Source organism: Myotis yumanensis, unplaced genomic scaffold (assembly GCF_028538775.1).
Source record: "Myotis yumanensis isolate MYYU_CA2020_CCGP unplaced genomic scaffold, mMyoYum1.0.hap1 SCAF_3, whole genome shotgun sequence".
In the NCBI taxonomy this organism is placed as follows: Eukaryota; Metazoa; Chordata; class Mammalia; order Chiroptera; family Vespertilionidae; genus Myotis; species Myotis yumanensis.
In genome coordinates, this window is record NW_027223754.1 from 179,519,826 (window position 1) to 179,540,545 (window position 20,720).

The window sequence follows — 20,720 nt, forward strand, 5'->3', positions numbered from 1 at the left end:
ACGCACTTCTGTCTGGAAGCTGAGTGCAGTCGCGGGGAGATGACCTTAGATTGATTATAACGTGTTCCCCTTATGAGCCCTAGTTTACCCTCTCCTGGCCTTGGCTGCTCCAAGGGAGAGTCATCCCGTGTTCTCCCTAATTGCACGCACCCTCCACCCTCCAACAGAACTGATTCCGACTGGAATCTGTTTCCCTTATCCTGGAAAGGGCCTTCTTCATAGCTTTCCTGGCGCAGCTGAATGCGAGGCCGAGCTCAGCCCGTGCCTAATAGCCTGATCTGTGTGCCGCACCTGATACTTTAGATCAGTGGTTCTCAATCTTTGCTGCACATTAGAATCACCTGGGAATCTTTTTAAAATCCTGATTTCTGGGCCTCATCCTCCGGAAATCCTGTTTCTTTGTTGCTAATGTTGTGGCCCCACCCCATAACAAAGAAACAGAATTTCCAGAGGATGGGGCCCAGAAATCAGGATTTTAAAAAGATTCCCAGGTGATTCTAATGTGCAGCCAAGGTTGAGAACCACTGCTTTAGAAGGAGCTGGAAAGTGTTTCGTTTTGTCTCTCCTACCCCCTCCCCCCCGCCCCCACCCACCAGTAATAAAGCTAAAATTCTCTCCCTAGTCGGGGTCTGGTTAACACATTCGCAATTCCCCCTCTTCTCTTGTCACCTGTCACTATCTTCCACCTGAGAAAAGCCTTGATAATACCCTATCTTACAGGGGGGAGGTTGCATGGCTCATTACAATGAATTGCTGAATCCAACACTTTCAAAGCAACAGTTGAGTGGGATGCCCCTGAAACAGCATCCTCCAGCTTCCTTGCAGCCTCTCCCAGCCCTTCGACACCCCCCCCACCCCCACCCCGCCAGAGCCGGGGAGTTGCTTATTTCTGCACTGACAGACGCAGGCCCCAGTAGCACTTCTTTGGCAGAATCTGAGAAGGCTTATTAGTGGACAAACCCTGTGCTTTTTAAAGCCCACTCACTCGCTGGCCTTTAGCCGGCGCCCGGGACACACAGCACTCAAGTACATTCAGGACTGTGCTAGGCAGGGCACACGGTTCTAGCAACATTAGATCAAGAGTATCGACCTTCAATATGCTCAAAAATCAAACCGGAGGTAGTACTGGGTGCCTCTGGAACGCCGGCTGTGCCTTCATTTGCCACTCATTTTGGAACTGGGATTGGGCCAGTTGTGGAACGAGGCACACTGGACAGCTCTCATCAGTCTTATCTTGCCTTTCCCTCTGGGATGGCTGGGGTGTGTGCAGCACTTGACAGAGTAAAGCAAAGGCCAGTGGGAATTTGCAAGCAGGACAAACAGGATCTACCAGCAGCCCTTGAAGGCCTGCCCAAGGGAAGGGCTACCAGGGAGAGGCAGGCTCCTTCCTATAAGAGGATGTTTCATCAAGAGGCCCAAGGTGGGAACACCCGGGGGGGAGGGGGGGGTGTCATTCTGGCCCTTTCCACAAAACCAAGAGTATGACTCTCATTTTCAGAATCATCATGAAAAATGAAAGCAGTGGCTGCATATTGCAAAGAAGGCCTGAGAGGCTTTCCTTGAGCTCTGAAAACACCGCGCATGAGATCACCACCCCTCAGAGGACAGAGGGCTCCTCTAACTGCTGCCATCTGAGCATCCTCACAGCACCACGAGCAACCCCCTCATTTCCTTCCCCAGAAGCCAAGGCATCACCAGCTAGAACCGGACAAGTCCTCTCCCAGCACTAAAGGGAGGCTCCTCAGCCTTAGAGAGCGAATGCAGCAAAGAACTGCCTACACGACCCTCAGAACTACTCGCTAGCGACTGTGTTCTACTTTTACAGAAATTTGACAAAAGACAAAATCGCTAAACACAGTTAAAACAACCGCCTCCATATGTTGCATGTGAGCACAGAGCCACACCACCTCGATGCACCGTCACGTGTCAGGTTACTGGTTCAGAATTCTCATCAGAAACATTCAGACTTCTAGCTGTTCCATGAAAACCACAGAGCCTTTGTGAATAAGCGGACAGACAAGCTTAAGAATGACCAAAGTATGCACTTATATCCCTCACTGAAAGTGCTATGGACTGAATTGTGCCCGCCCCCCCCCCACCCCCCCACTCAGTTGCATATGTTTAAGCCCTAATGCCCAAAGTGACTGAATTTGGAGATGGGCTTTTAAAAGGAAATTAAGGTTCATATAGAGAGAGCAGGCTGACAGCTCAAGGAGGTGGGAGCTGGTTGGGGGGGGGGGGGGGGGAATTCAGCAAAAAAGAATAAAAAAGAGAAAGAACTCATGGACATGAACAACAGTGTGGTGATTGTGGAGGGGAGAAGGGTAGAGGCAGGTATAGGAGGGATAAATGGTAATGGAAAAATAAAGAAAAAATGATGTTCAATATATAACCATTAAAAAAAGAGGTAATTAAGTTAAATGAGGTCATAAGGATTGGATCCTGATCCTACAGGACTGGTGGCCTTATAGGAAGAAGAGAGAAACAGAGAACTCCCTTTCTCCACGCGCATGCGCCGAGGACAGGCATGTGAGCGCACAGTGAGAAAGCAGCCTCCTGCGAGCCAGGAAGGGGACCCTGGCCAGAACCTGCCGCTGCTGGAGCAGACCAGGAAAGAACGGAAAATGTATTCTGCTTGTTGCCACATGTGTAGGCATACACATATGATTTTTAAAATTAACCAGGGTGATCGAGTGTGCTGCCTCGCTCAGGCATCTGACAGTTACTCCTGCCAAGTTTTATATCAATATACTGAGATCTGAGGCAGCATCCAAACCGTTTAAAAGAGATTCTTCTGAAAAAGGCTTATGTATGGTTTATGATTTAAATACTATTGCCAACATTCTTCTTTTTTTAAAAAAAAAAAAAAAAGATGTTCCTCTTCAGCTTAAGAACTCGCTGTAATAAACCTGGACTTGAATATTCACAAGAAGCAAAAACTACAGAGTTAAAATACAACATGAGGGCCATCCAGCTATAGATTTTGATGGGCTCTTTTAATCAGCATTTCTCTAGTTTGCCAGGATCTGGGCCCTAAAAAATGAACTGTATTTTGCAGTGAAATGATATCTGATTAAAGTTTAATGATGAGATTCCATAACTGTCCTACAGCAACATGGAAATATGCAACTGAACTCTTCACATACCCTTGTGTATAACCTTTAATGCTGATGCTAACCCTTCAGTGTACAACACAGGCAGAGACCCAGTTAAAGAACACCCTTCAGAGAAATGTCACAGACAAGGCTAAAGGCAAGAAACAGTCAGAAAACATCCATTTCCTCAGAAGAAATTTAAAGCAGACATTATATTGGCAATCTAAGAAACTGTTAGACCAAATATTGGAAAAACCTATGCCATTGCTTTCTTTGTTGAAGGAAGACACCCAGCATTCAGTTATATACATCCTAATTTGCCCTAATTTATTCTAATTAGGGGAATGTAAAATAAATCCAACAATCTCTTTTTCCTCCTTTTTTTTTAATCCTACAGGCATTTTATGTCATGAAATAAACGTCTCTACAATACTAATCTAATGTGTTCTGAATACTTCTGGAACCCAGGACCCCACGAGATTTCTTTTACTACCTCAGCATTCTTTTAAATGCTACCAATAAGCTTAAATTTGTCTGCAACCATAGTTTAAAATTTTTTTCATAAGTTCAAACAGAAACTCTGATAATGGCAAGTATAGAATAAACAAATAGAGTTCCATTCCACACTTTTCAGATACCCATTATGTGTCCGGAGATACATAATATCTCCATGGACATATAATATATTTAGAGAATAAATTTCTCTATTTTGATTGGCTTACCCTCAAATTCTATATACTAGTATTTCTATGATAAAAAAAATAAATAAAACCAAATGATGATTGACATCTCAAAAGTATCCAGAGATTGACTTTTTGAGTTGAACATAGTCACACTACTGGATGGAAAATATCAGGCCCTCTCCCTTCTCCTCCTTATCTTAAAATGAGAAAGAAGATTCAGGGATCACTGTCTCCTTATCTAAGCACTCTCCCTCATGGCCTTTGTGTATCTGGCTTAGTATGAGGCTAGCTGAAAGGGGAAAATACATTTCTCCTAATATTCTGAGTTTTAAATGATTTTGTTCACTCTTAACCTGCCTTATTCTTTATTCTGTGTTCCTAAAATTCTTTCAGGCAACATGTGATTAAATTTATTAATATTCCCTTTTATTTTCACGTACATTTTACATTTAATTGTTTGCCCCATTAATCCAATTATATTTTATTTATACTTAGTAGGAGGCCTTCACATATAAGATAATTTTCCTACCATTACTTATTATAATAAATTAAGTTAGGCCATGTGATTATCACCTCTCAGCTCCCAATAATCCTGTGACAGTTGCTATGATAAAATTATTTCCCAGAGGTATCATATATGCAACATTAGATTTTTGGAAGCATATTAAAGTCCCAATATAAAAAGTAATGCATTATTATGCAATATATTTCTAAAATATAATTCCCGATTAAATTGCTCAAATGTCAATACACCTATATAGAAAATTGATACCATTTTTAGTTCCTGACTTGCTTTAGGATCTGTCCATAACCCAATGCCAAGCTTTCTTCACTTCCAGTTTCTTTTCATAACTGTGATCAAATCATTTAGCTAAATCATCATGTCTTAGTTTCTCTACTTATAAATTATGGGTAATAACAATTACTTGCTATATATCATATACCTAATTGTGAATTTCAGGGTATATTCTATTCTAAAATAAATAACCACTCAATTTTCCCTTCCATTAAGTCAAATTAAAAATAGATTTTTAAAATTGAATAAATCTGCATTTTGAACTCCTTAGAGTATGTCAGATTCTTGACAAGACTCTTAATCATGACAGATTCATACAGTGAGTTTTATGAATGATATTAAGGAAAGGAAATATTTTTCCCTTCCTTTTAAGCCCTCTCCTTAAACTTTCTGATGTGAAAATATATATATCAGGATTTTTATTCCAGTTGGGTGGGGTATGGGAGCAATAGAGAAAGAATGAGGAAAGCTAAAAACTACAATAGGGCAAGGAAACCCCTATTTTTCATGAGAATATTACCTGTAAGGGCCAAAGAGACTAACAAATACTAGGCATCCCCATTGGGGATGAGAGACAAGAGTCTGCTCTTAAATTGACTTCAGAGTAGAGGTGCCAAAACAAATAAATCACTGTAAGTGAAATGCTTTGAAAGGTAAATGGGCTTTAAAAATGTTTGTGTGGGTTAAGTTTTGTAATCAGAAGTATTCATTACTGTCCGATATGGTAAAGGCACAGGTCCATCCGGATCTCTGGAGATCTCCTCCTGGTAGATAATTCATTATTTTTCAACCAATACCTAGCACAGTGGACACCCCCAACAAATGTTACTGAATGAAGAAAAGTAAGCCAATGTTCAAACATGTTATGCTTCACCTACTCCAAAATTGTATTCATTTGAGTAAGAAGTAATTAATGGCCCAAAGTTCTCAGATTCCTTCAATCCATACTCACTTTTCATCAGTAAGAATTCTGGAATGATGAGCAACCCTAAATGCCTATTTGACCCAGCTACTCAAGCACTGATAGAATAAAAAGCAGAGTAAATGTCTACTACTTAGGATCCCCTGCCTCTAGCCAAGTTCATCCTCAAAGACCCTGTCTCCCTTTGTATTGTCATAGTGGTATGACTTACAATCCTGAAGCCTTTATAAGGAAATCTGAGAGAAGAATGGCACGTTGACAAGCTACTTTGGTCTCCATAGTGGCTCCATTCTATTTTTTTCCTTTACAGCAACCTTCTGTAACTGAAGTAAAAATACTTCAGTCATTTCTCTGATATGAGGAAGTCACATTTGTGGATAGGCAAGAAACAGCCTATTTGTTTTCCTAAAGTTTCACTGGACGTGACTCTCTGGTCATAGATCACCAAAGGCTTCTTTAATCTATAACCAGGAAGCTCCTGAATATTCATCAAGTCATCTGAAACATTGGTCAACAAGAAGTCACCTCAGTGGCTTTGTCCATATACCAAGATTCAATTATGGGAATGGCAATGCCCAAATCCTCAGGTCATTGAAAAATGAACAAGTAACATGAATTAAGCATGCAAAGCTATTGATGGTTGAGTGCATCAGTGTGGGGTCCCTGCTTGAATTCAGCCTAAATTCTGAAAGGGGGCTCGACTTTGCCTTAGCCCCAGGGATTGACCTGCCCTGCTTTGGTCTAACAGTTCTCTTAAACAGAGCCAGAAGCACCCCATATTTCTAGGCAAAATGATCTGGGGGGGGGGGGGGGTCTTTCCTCCAAGTTAATTTTTATAAACCTCCAGAGAGATTCAGAAAGTACTGGACCAATGTAATACCACTAAGACTGCTAATAGTAACTTGGTAGAGAACAGAAAAAGGGAGAGCCAAATTGATATCTCCTTTGGGGTTCAAACTGGTCTGGAAAAAATGTAGCATGTCCAAAATGACAGTTCTGCAAGACCAGAGATAGAATAGAGCCACTTCTAATTTGAAGAGTGCCACTACCAATGATGGTTTCACTCGTTGCTAATAAAAAGAGCTGACTCAGTGAATACTCACCATTAGCCAGCACTGTCCTAAGTATTAGAACATGTCTTAATTTATTTAATCCTCAGGACAACCCTAAGAGGTAGGAATTATGATTACTATAGATTTCATCAACGACAAAATGGAAACCCAGAGAGGTTAACTAACTCACTCCAAGTTACTCAGTGAATAATGGCCGAGGGAGGGCCAACACCAGGTGCAGTGTTTATGCGTCTGCCCGTCCCCATCCTGCCTTGTCCCACCCCTGAAAGCTTGGAAGAGTGCCCCATGCACAAGCACAGACAGTGAGATGAGGACGACAAGCACGGTGTTTGTGGGAGGCAGTGTCATGTTGCCTGCAGCGCTGGCCCAGCTGGGGTGAGAGTTTGTCCTTGCCTGGCTCCTCGGAGGCACTCCTCATCTGTCTCAGGGCATCTCCACGAGCTGCTCTGCTCTACAAATACACTCTAGGTTTTCTAAAGAAAGCTTAAGGTTATAAAGACCGGGACAGATATCACTACAAAAAAAAAAAAAAACTTCAAGTAGATCCCACATTATAAACTAGAAAACTGGAAAGAAGAGAGACCTGGCTATAGATAATACTCTTTGTACCACACCCAGGGAGTATCCATGGGATACTCCAAACAGGAGCTCCTGAAATTTCAGAGTTGCATGATTTGTATGGTCATGCCTTAAACATCAAAACAAAATTTCTTCCCATCTAATTTGCTTTTCTGGTACTGGGCTTTTCAAAGTTGAAATAAAGAAAGGATAGAAAACACATTCACAGATGATATTCAAAACCACTGATGAAGGAGTTTCATTCCTTTTTTCTTTTAATTTGCCTAGCATTAAAGTCCTCTCGTAACTTGACAGTCATTGGGGTGACTAAAATACCCAGTATATCTTAGTGAAAAGCTATTTTTAAAATCACTTATTTAGAAAACTCCAATCATGGTAATTTCGTGGGGATTCTTAGTACACAAATTAAAAGTTTTAAATTGCTCTGCCAGAATTTGTGAGTTCAAATAATCTTAATTAGGAAAGCCCTACCTTGATGCATATTTATCAGTTGTTTTTAACATCTGCCCTGATACAAAATTATTTTGAGGATTGCTCTATGAGTTATAGCTCCCGTGGTCAGTAATAGCAGTAATGATGCAATATGAGACGAGGAGCCAGAAGTGTGATTCCAGTCTTGCCTGACTCTGCCACTCTTCATCTCTGGATCCTGAGAATGTCACTTAACTTCTCTCAATCTGTTTCCTCCTGTCCAAAGAGGAAACACAGTTCCCACCTCAAAGTGTTGTTTCATGGATCAATGGGATTTCGGTAAACCACAAGGCACCATAATATAGCATAGTATTAAAACTGTGTTCTATACAAAAATGCCATGTTAATCACCTTAGGACATTTCTCTTAATTCCGGACCCTTATTCTGTAAGAGGTTTTAAAAAATAAATCAGACTATATATATATATATATATATATATATATAAATTACAAACCAAATGTGGTGGCAGTGTGGCTCAATGAGAAAAGTGCACGTGTAGTCTGGTGCAGAAGGGAATCAACTTGGCTGATGTGGCAACTTTGGCAACTCATGACCCTCGGTTCTCTCACTTGAGAAATGAAATAAGAAGTCTTTGATTAAGAATGATGTGGGAATTAGAAAAAAAATATATATGTAAGGCCTCTAGCAGGACAGGCACACAGTAGGTGCTCAATACATGGCACCCATTTCACATCAAAGAAGCCATTTAATTAAGCCAAGTATGCGGTGCGTCTCCACACTCACAACAGCTGAGCAGTGTTCTGCCCAGAACAGTACATCCATTAGCAGAGTCCCAAATAAACCTCGGCCAGGGCCAGAGCCCTGGATTTATCCCACTGGAGACTCCAGCAGATTAAGGCTGTGCTCGCTGTATTCGCGTTTCCTGCTTTAGACCGCTATTTTGTAAAGATGTACTAATGGAACCTCAACTGTGAAGAATAAAATTAATGCGAACCAATAGGACAACTCCAAGGGCAGAATTTTTCCAAACCTACTTTTTTTTTACTAAGATGAACTACTTCTCTGTTTGTTACTTATTTAGGGATAGGGGTGGGGCCCAGGGACGAGGATAAGGAAAAAGCCAAAGTGGATCTGCTGTTGTTACGGGGGGGAAAACTGTTCAATTGGATCAAAATAAACAGCCTGTGGCCTCCCCAGGTCCAGAGCGCGTTTAGAGTCAGGCCGGTTGGAGGCGTTTGGAGCAACAAGCAGGAGAGCGGGCGCAAGTCCTCGGGCCGCCCAGCCTGGCCCCGGCAAACCCAGCGCGGCAGGCAGCCGGCACCGCGCAGAGGGCGAGTTAGCGGCGTGGAGCTGGGGAGGGGCGCATGCAGCTGGGTTAGTGGTGACTCGACCATGCGGCTCTGCATTCCTGCTCGGCAAACGCGCTTAGGCAAAACAGACTTGATGCTTACAAGGATCCCAGCCCAAAATGGAGTGTCTCTGACTAGCAGGGAGGGGCTGATGCTCGCCATGAGGAAGCCCACCACGGTCACGGCGATGCCCAGGGCCAGCTGCAGCAGGGCGAGCAGCAGCGGGAACCGGCAGCCGCAGCACGTCCGGGCCTCCTCCTGCCCGCACTGCTTGGGGGCCCTCGTGCCCTTCTTCGGCCCCATGTCGTCGGGCCCGGTGGCGTCCCTGGCCGGCGGCCCCCCCTGCCTGCGCTGGCCGCGGGGCTGCCGGTCCTTGCCCATGGCGGCGGCGTGGGTGGGACCGTGCGTGTGCGGCGCGCACTGGGCCCCGAGCGGCGCTGGGCGGGCTGAGCCTGCCCTGGTATTCGGATTACGGAGGCTGAACAAATATGGAAAACATTTGGAGCCGACTGGCCGGGCCTCCAAAGGCCACAGGGAGTCCGCAGCACAGGGGGGAGTCGAGGGGGGTCGCCAACTGCCAACGCGCTGGGACGCAGCGCCGGCTGGGCCCGCGGGCAGGGTTCGCCCAAAGCCCGTGGGAGCCGTGCCTCGGCCTCTTCAATCCTTTAAACAGGCGGGCTGCTTGGGGGGGGGGGGGGGGGGGGGGGGGGGGCAGGGGCTGGGGGAGAATGTCTGTTGTCATCATTCCAAACCCCAAGGGTTTTTTTTTGTTGTTGTTGTTTGTTTTCTGAGAGGTGCAATGCAAGGTGACGAATGTTTAAATCATTTCAGTTTAATTAATAGACAATTTAATCTAAAATAGGCATCGCTGGGCTCCAAGCTGTGAAATCGTTTCCAGGAGCTAAACTGTTTCTTTCCCAACAAAGGCATGGGCTCTTTTTCTTTTTTAAGTTCTGCAATCCAACTGACAAAGGCGTTTCTCCCATTGAGGTATTTGCTTTTGAAATAACTGTTTATAGAGATGCTGGGCTCATTGTGAACTCTCTCACATGTATTTCTTTTTTTAAAGCCCTTTTAACTGTTTATGTGGAGTCCCCAGCCAGTCTTCACTAATTTCCACAACCGTGCCTAGGGGGAGGTTATTATGCACCTAGGACTCCCGCATTTGTCTCAGTCTACATTTAAGAAATTCTAAAAGCACCTACAGTGTGCGACAATATTAAGGATGTTCAAGACAGAATGTGGCCCCTGCCTAAAGTCATAGAACTAATCAATAAAACTGATTCTTCTTATTCCCACATACTTCTCAGTAGCACTTAGGATTTCAGTGAAACCACTAAGAAATGATCCCTTCACTTTGGAGTATTTATATATCACATTGGTATGGTCATGTGAACAATCAGAAAGCTGTATTAAAAAAATAAATGATGTTGCCAAGATACTAGAATAGATACTCCTAGATTGTTCTATCTCAGCACATTTAAAGTCTAACTCTGCTCTGTTTCCTCAGAATTATACCCTAATTGTCATCAGCTCTCCTTGAAACAGCCTAGTTAGTCCACACAAAGGTACCTTTGAAGATATAAAATATATTCTTCCTTATGTTATGAATGTCATTGTTTTCCTTCCACCTTCCTTCTGGATCAGTGAGAAAAATAAGGTCCGTGGAACGCATTGCAATAGCTTGGAAAGCAGAGTCCAAACCTCGCACCCACCTGTTCCCCCTAGAGCAGCAGAAGCAGCCCTCAACCTGAGGAGTTGCACTGACATAGGGTCCTTGTCAGCTGCTTTGGGGCCATTACACCATTAAGATTTCTAGGGAGAACAGACAAAAGCTGGTGTTACACAAGGTACCCACCTGATTTGGGCATGACTGAGAACAACATAAACGAAACAGAACAATACTTTTTTTTTTCAATGTAAATATACTAAACATTTTTAGGAAGCTAACTGACCACCTGGAATTATTTGTTAGTATGAATAATAGAGCTTCCAAATACTGAGTATCTATTCTATTCTGTAACAAACACATGCTAGGTGCTTTACATACTTTACTGTTACTCCTTAGAAACACCTTATAATTACAGTTTCCACGTTTAAAGATGCAAAATGAATATCAGAATTATTAAGTAACCAGATTAATAAGTCACACCCCTATTTGGGGATGGAGGTGAAGGTAACCAAATGTGAACTCTTGTGAATTACCTATAGGCAAACAAATGGGTGTTAGGCTGTTTAAATTGTTTGTGATTTAAAACAATTTAATGATCATGGGTAGTATTTCATCTATCACAGAATTAGCTATTGGCCTTGAACCTATAGCTACCTGAGAACTGTACAAAAATATCTTGATTAACCACCATAATATACAGGGTGGGCAACAGTAGGCTTACAGTTGTGAGTACACAAAACCAGTTTATTCTTGTATTATTATTTATAGATTATTGTATTATGTATTTATATTACAACTGTAAACCTACCGTTGCCCAACCCTATATACAATAGTTGATGGAGACCATTATTCCTATTCCAAATGTATAACTAGATACAGGCTCTATTGGCTAACCATACTGGCTGAGCTGTCATTTAGTTAAGAATAAAATATCTTGCCAGGACCGGTTTGGCTCAGTGGATAGAGCGTCGGCCTGCGGACTGAAAGGTCCCGGGTTCGATTCCGGTCAAGGGCATGTACCTGGGTTGCGGGCACATCCCCCGTGGGAGATGTGCAGGAGGCAGCTGGTCGATGTTTCTCTCCCATCGATGTTTCTAACTCTCTATCTCTCTCCCTTCCTCTCTGTAAAAAATCAATAAAATATATTTTAAAAAAAAAAAGAATAAAATATCCCTATTCCTCAAAACCTTAAATTAGGTCAATGATGACGAACCTTTTGAGCTCGGCGTGTCAGCATTTTGAAAAACCCTAACTTAACTCTGGTGCTGTGTCACATATAGAAATTTTTTTATATTTGCAACCATAGTAAAACAAAGACTTATATTTTTGATATTTATTTTATATATTTAAATGCCATTTAACAAAGAAAAATCAACCAAAAAAATGAGTTCGCGTGTCACCTCTGACACGCATGTCATAGGTTCGCCATCACTGAATTAGGTATAAATTAGAATAAACAAAATAATAGGATGCTCCTGTAGGTTTGTCTTTTAAGTTTCAGAACTAGTGAGGCTCACAGTTATAAAACAGTTGTACATACTTTCTTTTCTAAAGGCTTCCTTTTAATTGCCTAGCTGAGACAAGTTTCAAATGAAACCAGTAGCAGTGAACAACAGCCCAGATAAAATTGTAATCCTCTCCAGTGGTCGGCAAACTGCGGCTCTCGAGCCACATGCGGCTCTTTGGCCCCTTGAGTGTGGCTCTTCCTAAGCCTTAGGAGTACCCTAATTAAGCTAATAACAATGTACCTACCTATATAGTTTAAGTTTAAAAAATTTGGCTCTCAAAAGAAATTTCAATCATTGTACTGTTGATATTTGACTCTGTTGACTAATGAGTTTGCCGACCACTGCGTCTAGGCTGACTCCAGTGTTGAGCTTCCAGGGAAGCAGGCAGCAGTATGGGGGCCTCCCACCTGCTCAGATTTCTGGCTGCATGCTGGAATCTGGGCCCGAGGGCTTGATCTTTGGCGATACCATGAGATAATATTTATGAGGACAATATTTTCACTTAATTCATACAGGAAAGTAGAAATGAAGAACAGGGTGAGGAAAGTTGTCCAAAGGTTACTAATAGAAAGTAATCAGGGCTAAAATGGGATCAAAAGGTCCTTACGGATACAGTAGGGAGCGCACTCCCTTTAATACATCTTTTCCATGAGAAAAATCACCGTTTCCAGCTCTTCACATAGTTTAACAGAAATGAATGTGGTTTCTTTAGTATTCATAAGTTCTAATGCCTCTCTTTTATAGGGTAAGCAATAACCTCTTCAGATATTTATATTACCGGGAAGAAAGGCAAAGTAGAAACAAAGTGTTTTCAGATACTCTATTGGCAGCTCCTATAACTCAAAAATGACGAGATTATAAATTAGAAAGTGCAGGAGAGTAGTCACCATAAAGGATTTGAGATTATTTTGATCCTCTGGGGCAAATGCCAAAATTAAGCTTAGTATCTCTCTTTGCTGTATCTCAAATTCAACATTATTTCCAAGTGTTTCTGCTTTAGAAGTTCAGAACTGGGATGATGATAACTCTTTTTAAAACTACAGTGGGGCCTTGACTTACGAGTTTAATTCGTTCCGAGACCGAGAGGAGCTCGTTAACTCAAATTATCAACTCAATGCAAAAAATCAGCCGAGAGACAGCTGGTATCTCAAAAAACTCATTAGTCGGGACACTCATAAGTCAAGACCCCACTGTAGTGTCATTAACAAAATGGCCTTGGGAAATCCACCTGAAAATAATCTCCAAACCCACATATTTCTGAACACATGATCTTTGACTCACCAAGAACAAAAAAAGATTTCATGGAAAAATTATTACAGTTCCAAGGTCTATATCAAATCTCTAATGTGTAATTAAATATATCAAAGATGCTCAGTCAGATTTGATTTAAAGAAGTATCAGACACTCCAATGAGAACAACTGAACTCACCATTGGCTCATATGTCTCACTGGCCTCCATACATGAGTCTAGAAATATTGCTGATCTGTGTGTGTGTGTGTGTGTGTGTGTGTGTGTGTGTATGTACAACAAATGACTCTCTATTCTTTTCCATTTTTTTTATTTCTGTGCCATTAATTCTAACTGTGTCTTTTGGCTCAAGTTTCTTCTCAGAATAATTGACCTATTTATGATTTTTTGCATAACAGTTCGTATTTTCAAGTTAAATGTCTTAGGGGCAGTGTACTCACTATGGTCAACAGAGCGTTTATAACTCTCATTCTATAAAGAGTCTGTAGAGATGGTTACTATCAATCGTTCCCTAATGCATTCTACCTATTTATATGATATTTATAATGATAACAGTTTTTTCCACATAACTTTGTACATGTAGTTTTGTCCATGTAATTTTGACATGTCCACCATAATGAAGAAGAAATATACTTATTTTATTTAAGAAATAAAGAGAGGCTATTGCTGGTGAGTCCGTTGGTTGGGCATTGTTCTGTGCACCAAAAGGTTGCTGGTTCAATTCCCTGGTTAGGGCACATGCCCTGGTTGTGGCCTCAATTCCTGGGGGAATGCAGGAGGCAGCCAACAGATGTTTCTCACTCCCTCTCCCTTCTCTCTCTCTAAAATCAACTTAAAAAGACAAACTTTTTTTTCCCCAAAAGAAATAAGAAGAGAAGAATGTATAAGTAAATTGCAGTATATTCATACAGTGGAATACTACTTGCTAATAAGTAGGAGTGAACTACTGATATAGGCAATGACATGAATGAATCTCACCAATAGTTTGCTGAGCGAAAGGAACCAGACAGAAAATAACATTGCATAATTCCATTTATATAAAAATAAAAATGCGCCCTAACTGGTTTGGCTCAGTGGACCGAGCGTCGGCCTGCGGACCGAAAGGTCCCAGGTTCGATTCCGGTCAAGGGCATGTACTTTGGTTGCGGGCACATCCCCAGTGGGGAGTGTGCAGGAGGCAACCTGTCGATGTTTCTCTCTCATTGATGTTTCTAACTCTCTATCCCTCTCCCTTCCTCTCTATAAAAAAATCAATAAAATATATTAAAAAATAAATAAATAAAAATAAAAATGCAAAACTAACTTGTGATCATTGAATTTAAAAAGTGATTTGGTCTTGGGATGAGAGAGCTGACTAGAAAGGAGTAGAAGGGGGCTTGGTGGGGTGACGGAAGTCTTCTGTATCTTGCGTTGGATGGTGGTTACACGGATGCAAACAACTGTGAGAACTCACTGAACAGCATTTAAGGTCTGTGCATGTTTATTGTATGTAATGATGTCTCAATTTTTTAAATGTAATAACAAGAGAAATACAAGGAGTCACTGTGTATCCACAACGAATTAACAATAGAAAAAATAAAGTTTGTGTGTTTTGTTTTGTTTTTAATTTAAATTACCATACCAAATTCTTTTCTTTCCTGCCTATCTGGCTCCTCAGAATTAATTATCTATTCCTGTCTAATAAATCACCCCAAAATAGTAGTTTGGAACAACAATAATTATTTATTCCATGGTTTCTATGAGTCAAATAGTCAAACGGGGCAAAGCGAGAATGGTTTATTTCGTCACATTTTCTGGGGTCTCAGCTGAAAGACTCGGAATCATCTGAAGTTTTGACTGAGGCAGGAAGATCTGCTTTCAAGGAGCTCACTAATCTGATCGGCAAGTTGGTGCCTTTCCGTGTGGCCTCTCCAGGCACTGGCCTCCCTACAGGGCTGTTGTGTGTCCTCACAACACAGTATCTGGCTTCAATCAGAACGAGAGATTCAGAGATTGAGAAAACATGGTGAAGACATCCTTTTTATGACACAGCCTCAGAAGTCACTTAGCAACACCTGACCCTCATTCTGTTCTTTAGAAGGGAGTCACTAGGTCCAGCCCACATTCAAGAGAATTAAGAAAGAGTATCAAACAATCAAAACCATATTTTAAAACCACCATACCTCCCCCTCAATAACTTCATGAACTGTACTTCCTTGGCTGATCTCCTAAATGTTGGTTCCTTTCTTGGTCCTCTTCCTTCTAACACGATACGCTCCATGGTTTCAATGAAAACTCCCAAATCTATCCAAAGAGCCCAGACTTCTTTCCTTAGCGCTAGATCTGCAAATGTAACTACCTACCCACATTTCCATTTGAATGTCCCAAATGTACCTCAAATTCACTCTGTCCTTGAACTCCACAGAAAAACCAAGTAAGATAACATAAAGCGTCCACAGACTTTAGTGGCAGGATGGTCATTGGTTGCCTTTTGCCAAGAGCAATCCTATATAGCAGTTTCAAGATTCCAGTGAGTTTAAGAGGACAGAGGGGGAAAAGAGGTATCAAGAAATCTGTGGAAAATCTTAGCTATGAGAGGAAAGAAAGAGAAAAACCTATAGCTAGAGGGATAATATCTCTTTTTGGACAATTGATCAGATAAGTTCCTTGAGGTGGGAAAATTAGTCAGAAGGAAAGTCCCCGTGTAGACTGAGATGGGAGGAAAGAATGAAAGACTAGATTAAGTGCAGTTGAGTTTGCAGGAGTGGGAGGAAAACATTTGAGAGAACTCATATCTTCTAGGCTATGTGTATAATCAATATTTTTATTCTAAATGAGGCAGATTTTAGATATAGAGCCATTCTAACTCTACATCCTATCCCACAGCACATTATTGCTATATCTCATAAGTACAGATAAATTTTAATGAAAATACATTATTTTCTGAAAATTTTCTCTAAAAGAAAAAAAACAATTTTCTATGAATTACAATAAGAATAATGTCTAGAATATATGTATGTATATATGTATATATAATACACATATTTATGTTACAAAATACTCTTATAAATCTTTAAATCTAACCAAAATGAAGTTGAAATTTCTTCAGAGTGGTTAAGTGACTTGCCCAAGGCGACATTTTTTCTTCTTGCTCTAAGTCCAGATATTCCTGCCAAGGTCCAGGGTAGCAAAAACAGATGCTGATTAGGGTCTAGAGCAACAATTTTAAACCGGTGCACCGCAAGAATTTTTAAAACATGCAATACCTGACTATTTAGTCAGAAGCACTGACGTCTTTTCCCTAGACTGTCAAATAAAAAAAAATGGCAACAGTCAACACAATAGCTATCTGGTGTGAATGAATCAAAGTCACACCTACTTTTTGTCAGATCAGCAATAAATACATGTTTTGGTGTGCCGCAGAATTTTAGTAATTAGTTTAAACGTGCCATGAGATTAAAAGCACCATCAGAGCAGACACCAGGCTTTCTTAGTCATGACTGGTCCGACACACAGTACAAATAACATTGCGTGGTGTTAATATTGATCAATCATAAATACAGTTTACATACAAGATTCATGAGGATTCAGATCTCTCTGATATAAATAATGTTTCTTTAAAATCCTAGAATCTCATATTTTCTCTGTACATTTAAATTTTTGTTTTAAGAATCATCTTGAGCAGTGGTTCTTAACCTTGGGTGCACATTAGAATCACCTGAGAATCTTTTTAAAATCCTGATTTCTGGGCCTCATCCTCCGGAAATTCTGTTTCTTTGTTACTAATGTTGTGGCCTCACCCCATAACAAAGAAACAGAATTTCCGGAGGATGAGGCCCAGAAATCAGGATTTTAAAAAGATTCCCAGGTGATTCTAATGTTCAGGCAAGGTTGAGAGCCACTGATCTTGAGGAACAACACGACTGGAATACTTTAGATAAATTATAATCAGGTTTTTAAAATAATAACATTAAAGAACACATCAAAGTTATTTTTCAAATCCTATGTGTTGTAAGCAAACTATATGATTTTCACTTTGACCACTAATCTTCCTCCTTAGTTTGAATAACTGAGTCATTGTCTGACTCTAAGCAGATTGATATCTTTTACCATTTTTATTGTAATGTAAGTTTCCATAGAATTACAAGTCCCTGAATTTGTTTCCATACACAGTCATTACCACATTAAAAGACAGCTTTGACCTTCAGACAAAACCTTGTAGGCCTTGTTCTTTTCTCCAACCATTCTTCTATGAATTCGCTCTCATTTTTACTCGGTACAAGTGCAAGTGCTAGACTCAGACTGCCTGACTTCCAACCTCCTAATTCTTACCAGCTGTGCGATGTGGACAAGTTCCTTCACCTCTCTCAGCCTCAATTTCCTTTCTGTAACATGTAAATATTAGAAGTACTTGCCTCAGAAGGTTGCTATGAAGTATAAATACAATAGTTCATGAAAACACAGAGAACATTCCCTGGCACGGGTAAGTAACCCATAATTGTTAGCTATTATCCTAACCCTGCCCTCTTTTCTTATTCCCTTCCCTTTCCTATGCATTATCTTTCTCTGAAATGTCTCTTTGGCAATTCTGCTTTCATTGTTTCTCCTCCTACACTCTCCATAGAAAAATAGAACCCTCCCTGTCCTTCTCTTTTACTCGCTGCCTGATGCTCTGAAGTTTCAGCCACTGAATTAGTGCTTTACTTCACAATATAATTTTTTTTCCTCACCACCACCTCTGTATTCTCACCCAACTCTGTAATTCTGGGACTTTTCCAGAATGATCCCTAGAGAAAGATGACCCCCCCCCCCCCCCGCCCCCCACCCTCCTCTTCTAGTGTTTTCTGTTTCTTTTGAGTGCCTCATCTGACCTTTGACCCCATCCCCTGCTTCAGGGAAGTGACCAGAGTCAAATGCTGTCTTTCACCCACCCCAGTAACAGTGGTTCTCAACCCTTTAAATACAGTTCCTCATGTTGTGACCCAACCATAAAATTATTTCCGTTGCTACTTCATAACTGTAATGTTGCTACTATTATGAATCGTAATGTAAATATCTGATATGCAGGATGGTCTTAATTGACCCCTGTGAAAGGGTCGTTTAATTGCCAAAGGGGTCGTGACCCACAGGTTGAGAACTGCTGTCTTAGAAGGACCTCATTTTATTGTGTAATCTTTTGCTAAGCATCTTGTGAAGGCTGCCTCAAAATAAGCAGGGGATTCACGCTTGGTTTCCCCAGTGGATTTCAAATTATTTCACAGAAGTTACCGAATTGCTGCCACTTTAAAAACAATGTTTTCAGAGGGAAAGGGAGGTGGGGAAGTAGAAGAGGGTATAGGGGGGATAAATGGTGATGGAAGGAGACCTGACTTGGGGTCAGATGATGTATTATAGAATCGTACACCTGAAATCTATGTAATTTTATTGACCAGTGGCACCCCAATAAATTCAATAAAAAATTTAAAAACAGTGTTTTAATAATCTAACATTAAGCTAGATTAAAGTTTAACAGAAAAGTGTTCACATTTTTCACGTTATACTCCCTAAAATATCACTCATGGGATGGTGGATGTCTTTGTTCGGGGCCTAAAATCCTTCTATGTGTTGGGGAATGACCCCTGACCACCCAACATGGTTTTGCGTGACTGCTGTCCAAACCAGGACCACAGGAGTTGGCCTTCGGATTTCATCGGGGCACTGGTTGTATCCCTGCCCCCTCCCCTGGGTGTAAGGCTCAGGTACATGAAAGACAATGCCAAGGCAGGATGCATCAGAGTCCTTCCATCAGGCCTGGGGGAAGGATGCTGGGATGGAAGCGGTCCTCTCTTCCTTTAGGAAGGGAGGCTGCCAAAAGGAGGAATTCTGTCTCCCCACTTGGAGGGAGTCTTTCTATGACACATGAGAATAAAGCCAATGAGCAAAGAGGCTGGAATGGCCAAAACAAAGGAAGGGGGAGAGGTTTCTTGAGTCTCTGAAAACAATGATGCCTGAAGCAAGCTCATTCTCGAAGGTCACAAGACAGGAGATTGTCTCACTCGCCACCGCATCCTTCTCGGCAGACACCAGGTGCTCCATCAATATTTGTTGAGTGGGTAAATGTACACGAAGCCAGGAGACATTCCTTAGGTTTCGTGAGTTATTTCTAACCCTTGAAACTGGAGGTGCCCTGACTGCCGAATGCACCCACACAGGTAAACCTCAGTATTGCCCAGGAGCACCCTCAGCTCTGCAATTACAGCTCTACAGCAGCTTAAGGACAATGTATGGAAGTGAGAGGCTGAGCCATACATTTATTTCCAAAAAGATAGGAATATTAAAATAACACATTTTTCTGTCAAACTGTGTAGGAAGATACAGAGCCATTCTAGGGCAGATAGACATTTTATAAGTTGTCTATTCACAAAACTGTTTAATTTGGCACATGGGGAAATGCTGAGTGCCATTTTAAAATCTATATCACCTTTAGCTTAATTGTATTTGTACTAGTAGAGCATCATGCTCAGTTAGTTATTTATACCTGGGACTTTTGTTGCTCTTTTATTAGCCTAAATCATAAATTAAGTAGTATATTAACAGATACTTGTATGCACTGATTTTTAGTCAGGGATGCAGGTCAGACTCACCTGTGATGCATTTAAAATGTTTTCTTGTAGACACACGCACCCCTATATTCATTGTAGTGTTATTTACAAGGGCCAAGATATGGAAGCAACCTAAGTATCCATTGATAGGTGAATGGATAAAGATGTAGTGCATATATATTATAGAATATTACTCAGCCACAAAAAAGAATGAAATCTTGCCATTTGTGACAACATGGATGGACCTGGAGGTTATTATGCTAAATGAAATAAGTCAGAGAAAGATATACCATATGATTTTGCTTATAGGTAGAATCTCAAAAACAAAATAAGTAAACAAACAAAACAGAAACAAACTCATAGATACAGAGAACATTTTGATGATTGTCAAATAGGAGGGGTTTTGGGTACTGGATGAAAAAGGGGAAGGGATTAAGATGTACAAATTTCCAGTTATAAAAATAAACATGGGGTTATAAAGTATAGCATATGGAATATAGTCAATAATACTATAATGACTATGTATGGCACCAAATGGGTCCTAGACTTATCAGGGTGATCATTTCATAAGTTATATAAATGTCTAATCACATGTTGTACACCTGAAAGTCATACAATATTGTATTGTCAACTGCAAAGAAATCAGAAACACCAATCAGAAAGGATATATGCACCCCTGTGTTCATAGCAGTGCAATTTATAATAGCTAAAATTTGGAAACAGCCTAAGTGCCCATCAGCAGATGAATGGATTAGAAAACTGTGGTACGTCTACACAATGGAATACTATGCTGCTGTAAAA

At 41.0% G+C, this 20,720-nt stretch overlaps 1 protein-coding gene across 1 annotated transcript in view; it reads right to left on the bottom strand.

The window, feature by feature from the left end:
* The window catches only part of SSPN (sarcospan), a 35,095-nt gene extending 25,772 nt beyond the window's left edge, over window positions 1-9,323 (bottom strand). The window contains exon 1 of the mRNA XM_070410529.1: window positions 9,033-9,323. Coding sequence (XP_070266630.1) covers window positions 9,033-9,311 — 279 coding nt within the window. The 5' untranslated portion in view covers window positions 9,312-9,323. The remainder of the gene's footprint in view (window positions 1-9,032) is intronic.
* Between the last annotated feature and the right edge of the window lie 11,397 nt (window positions 9,324-20,720).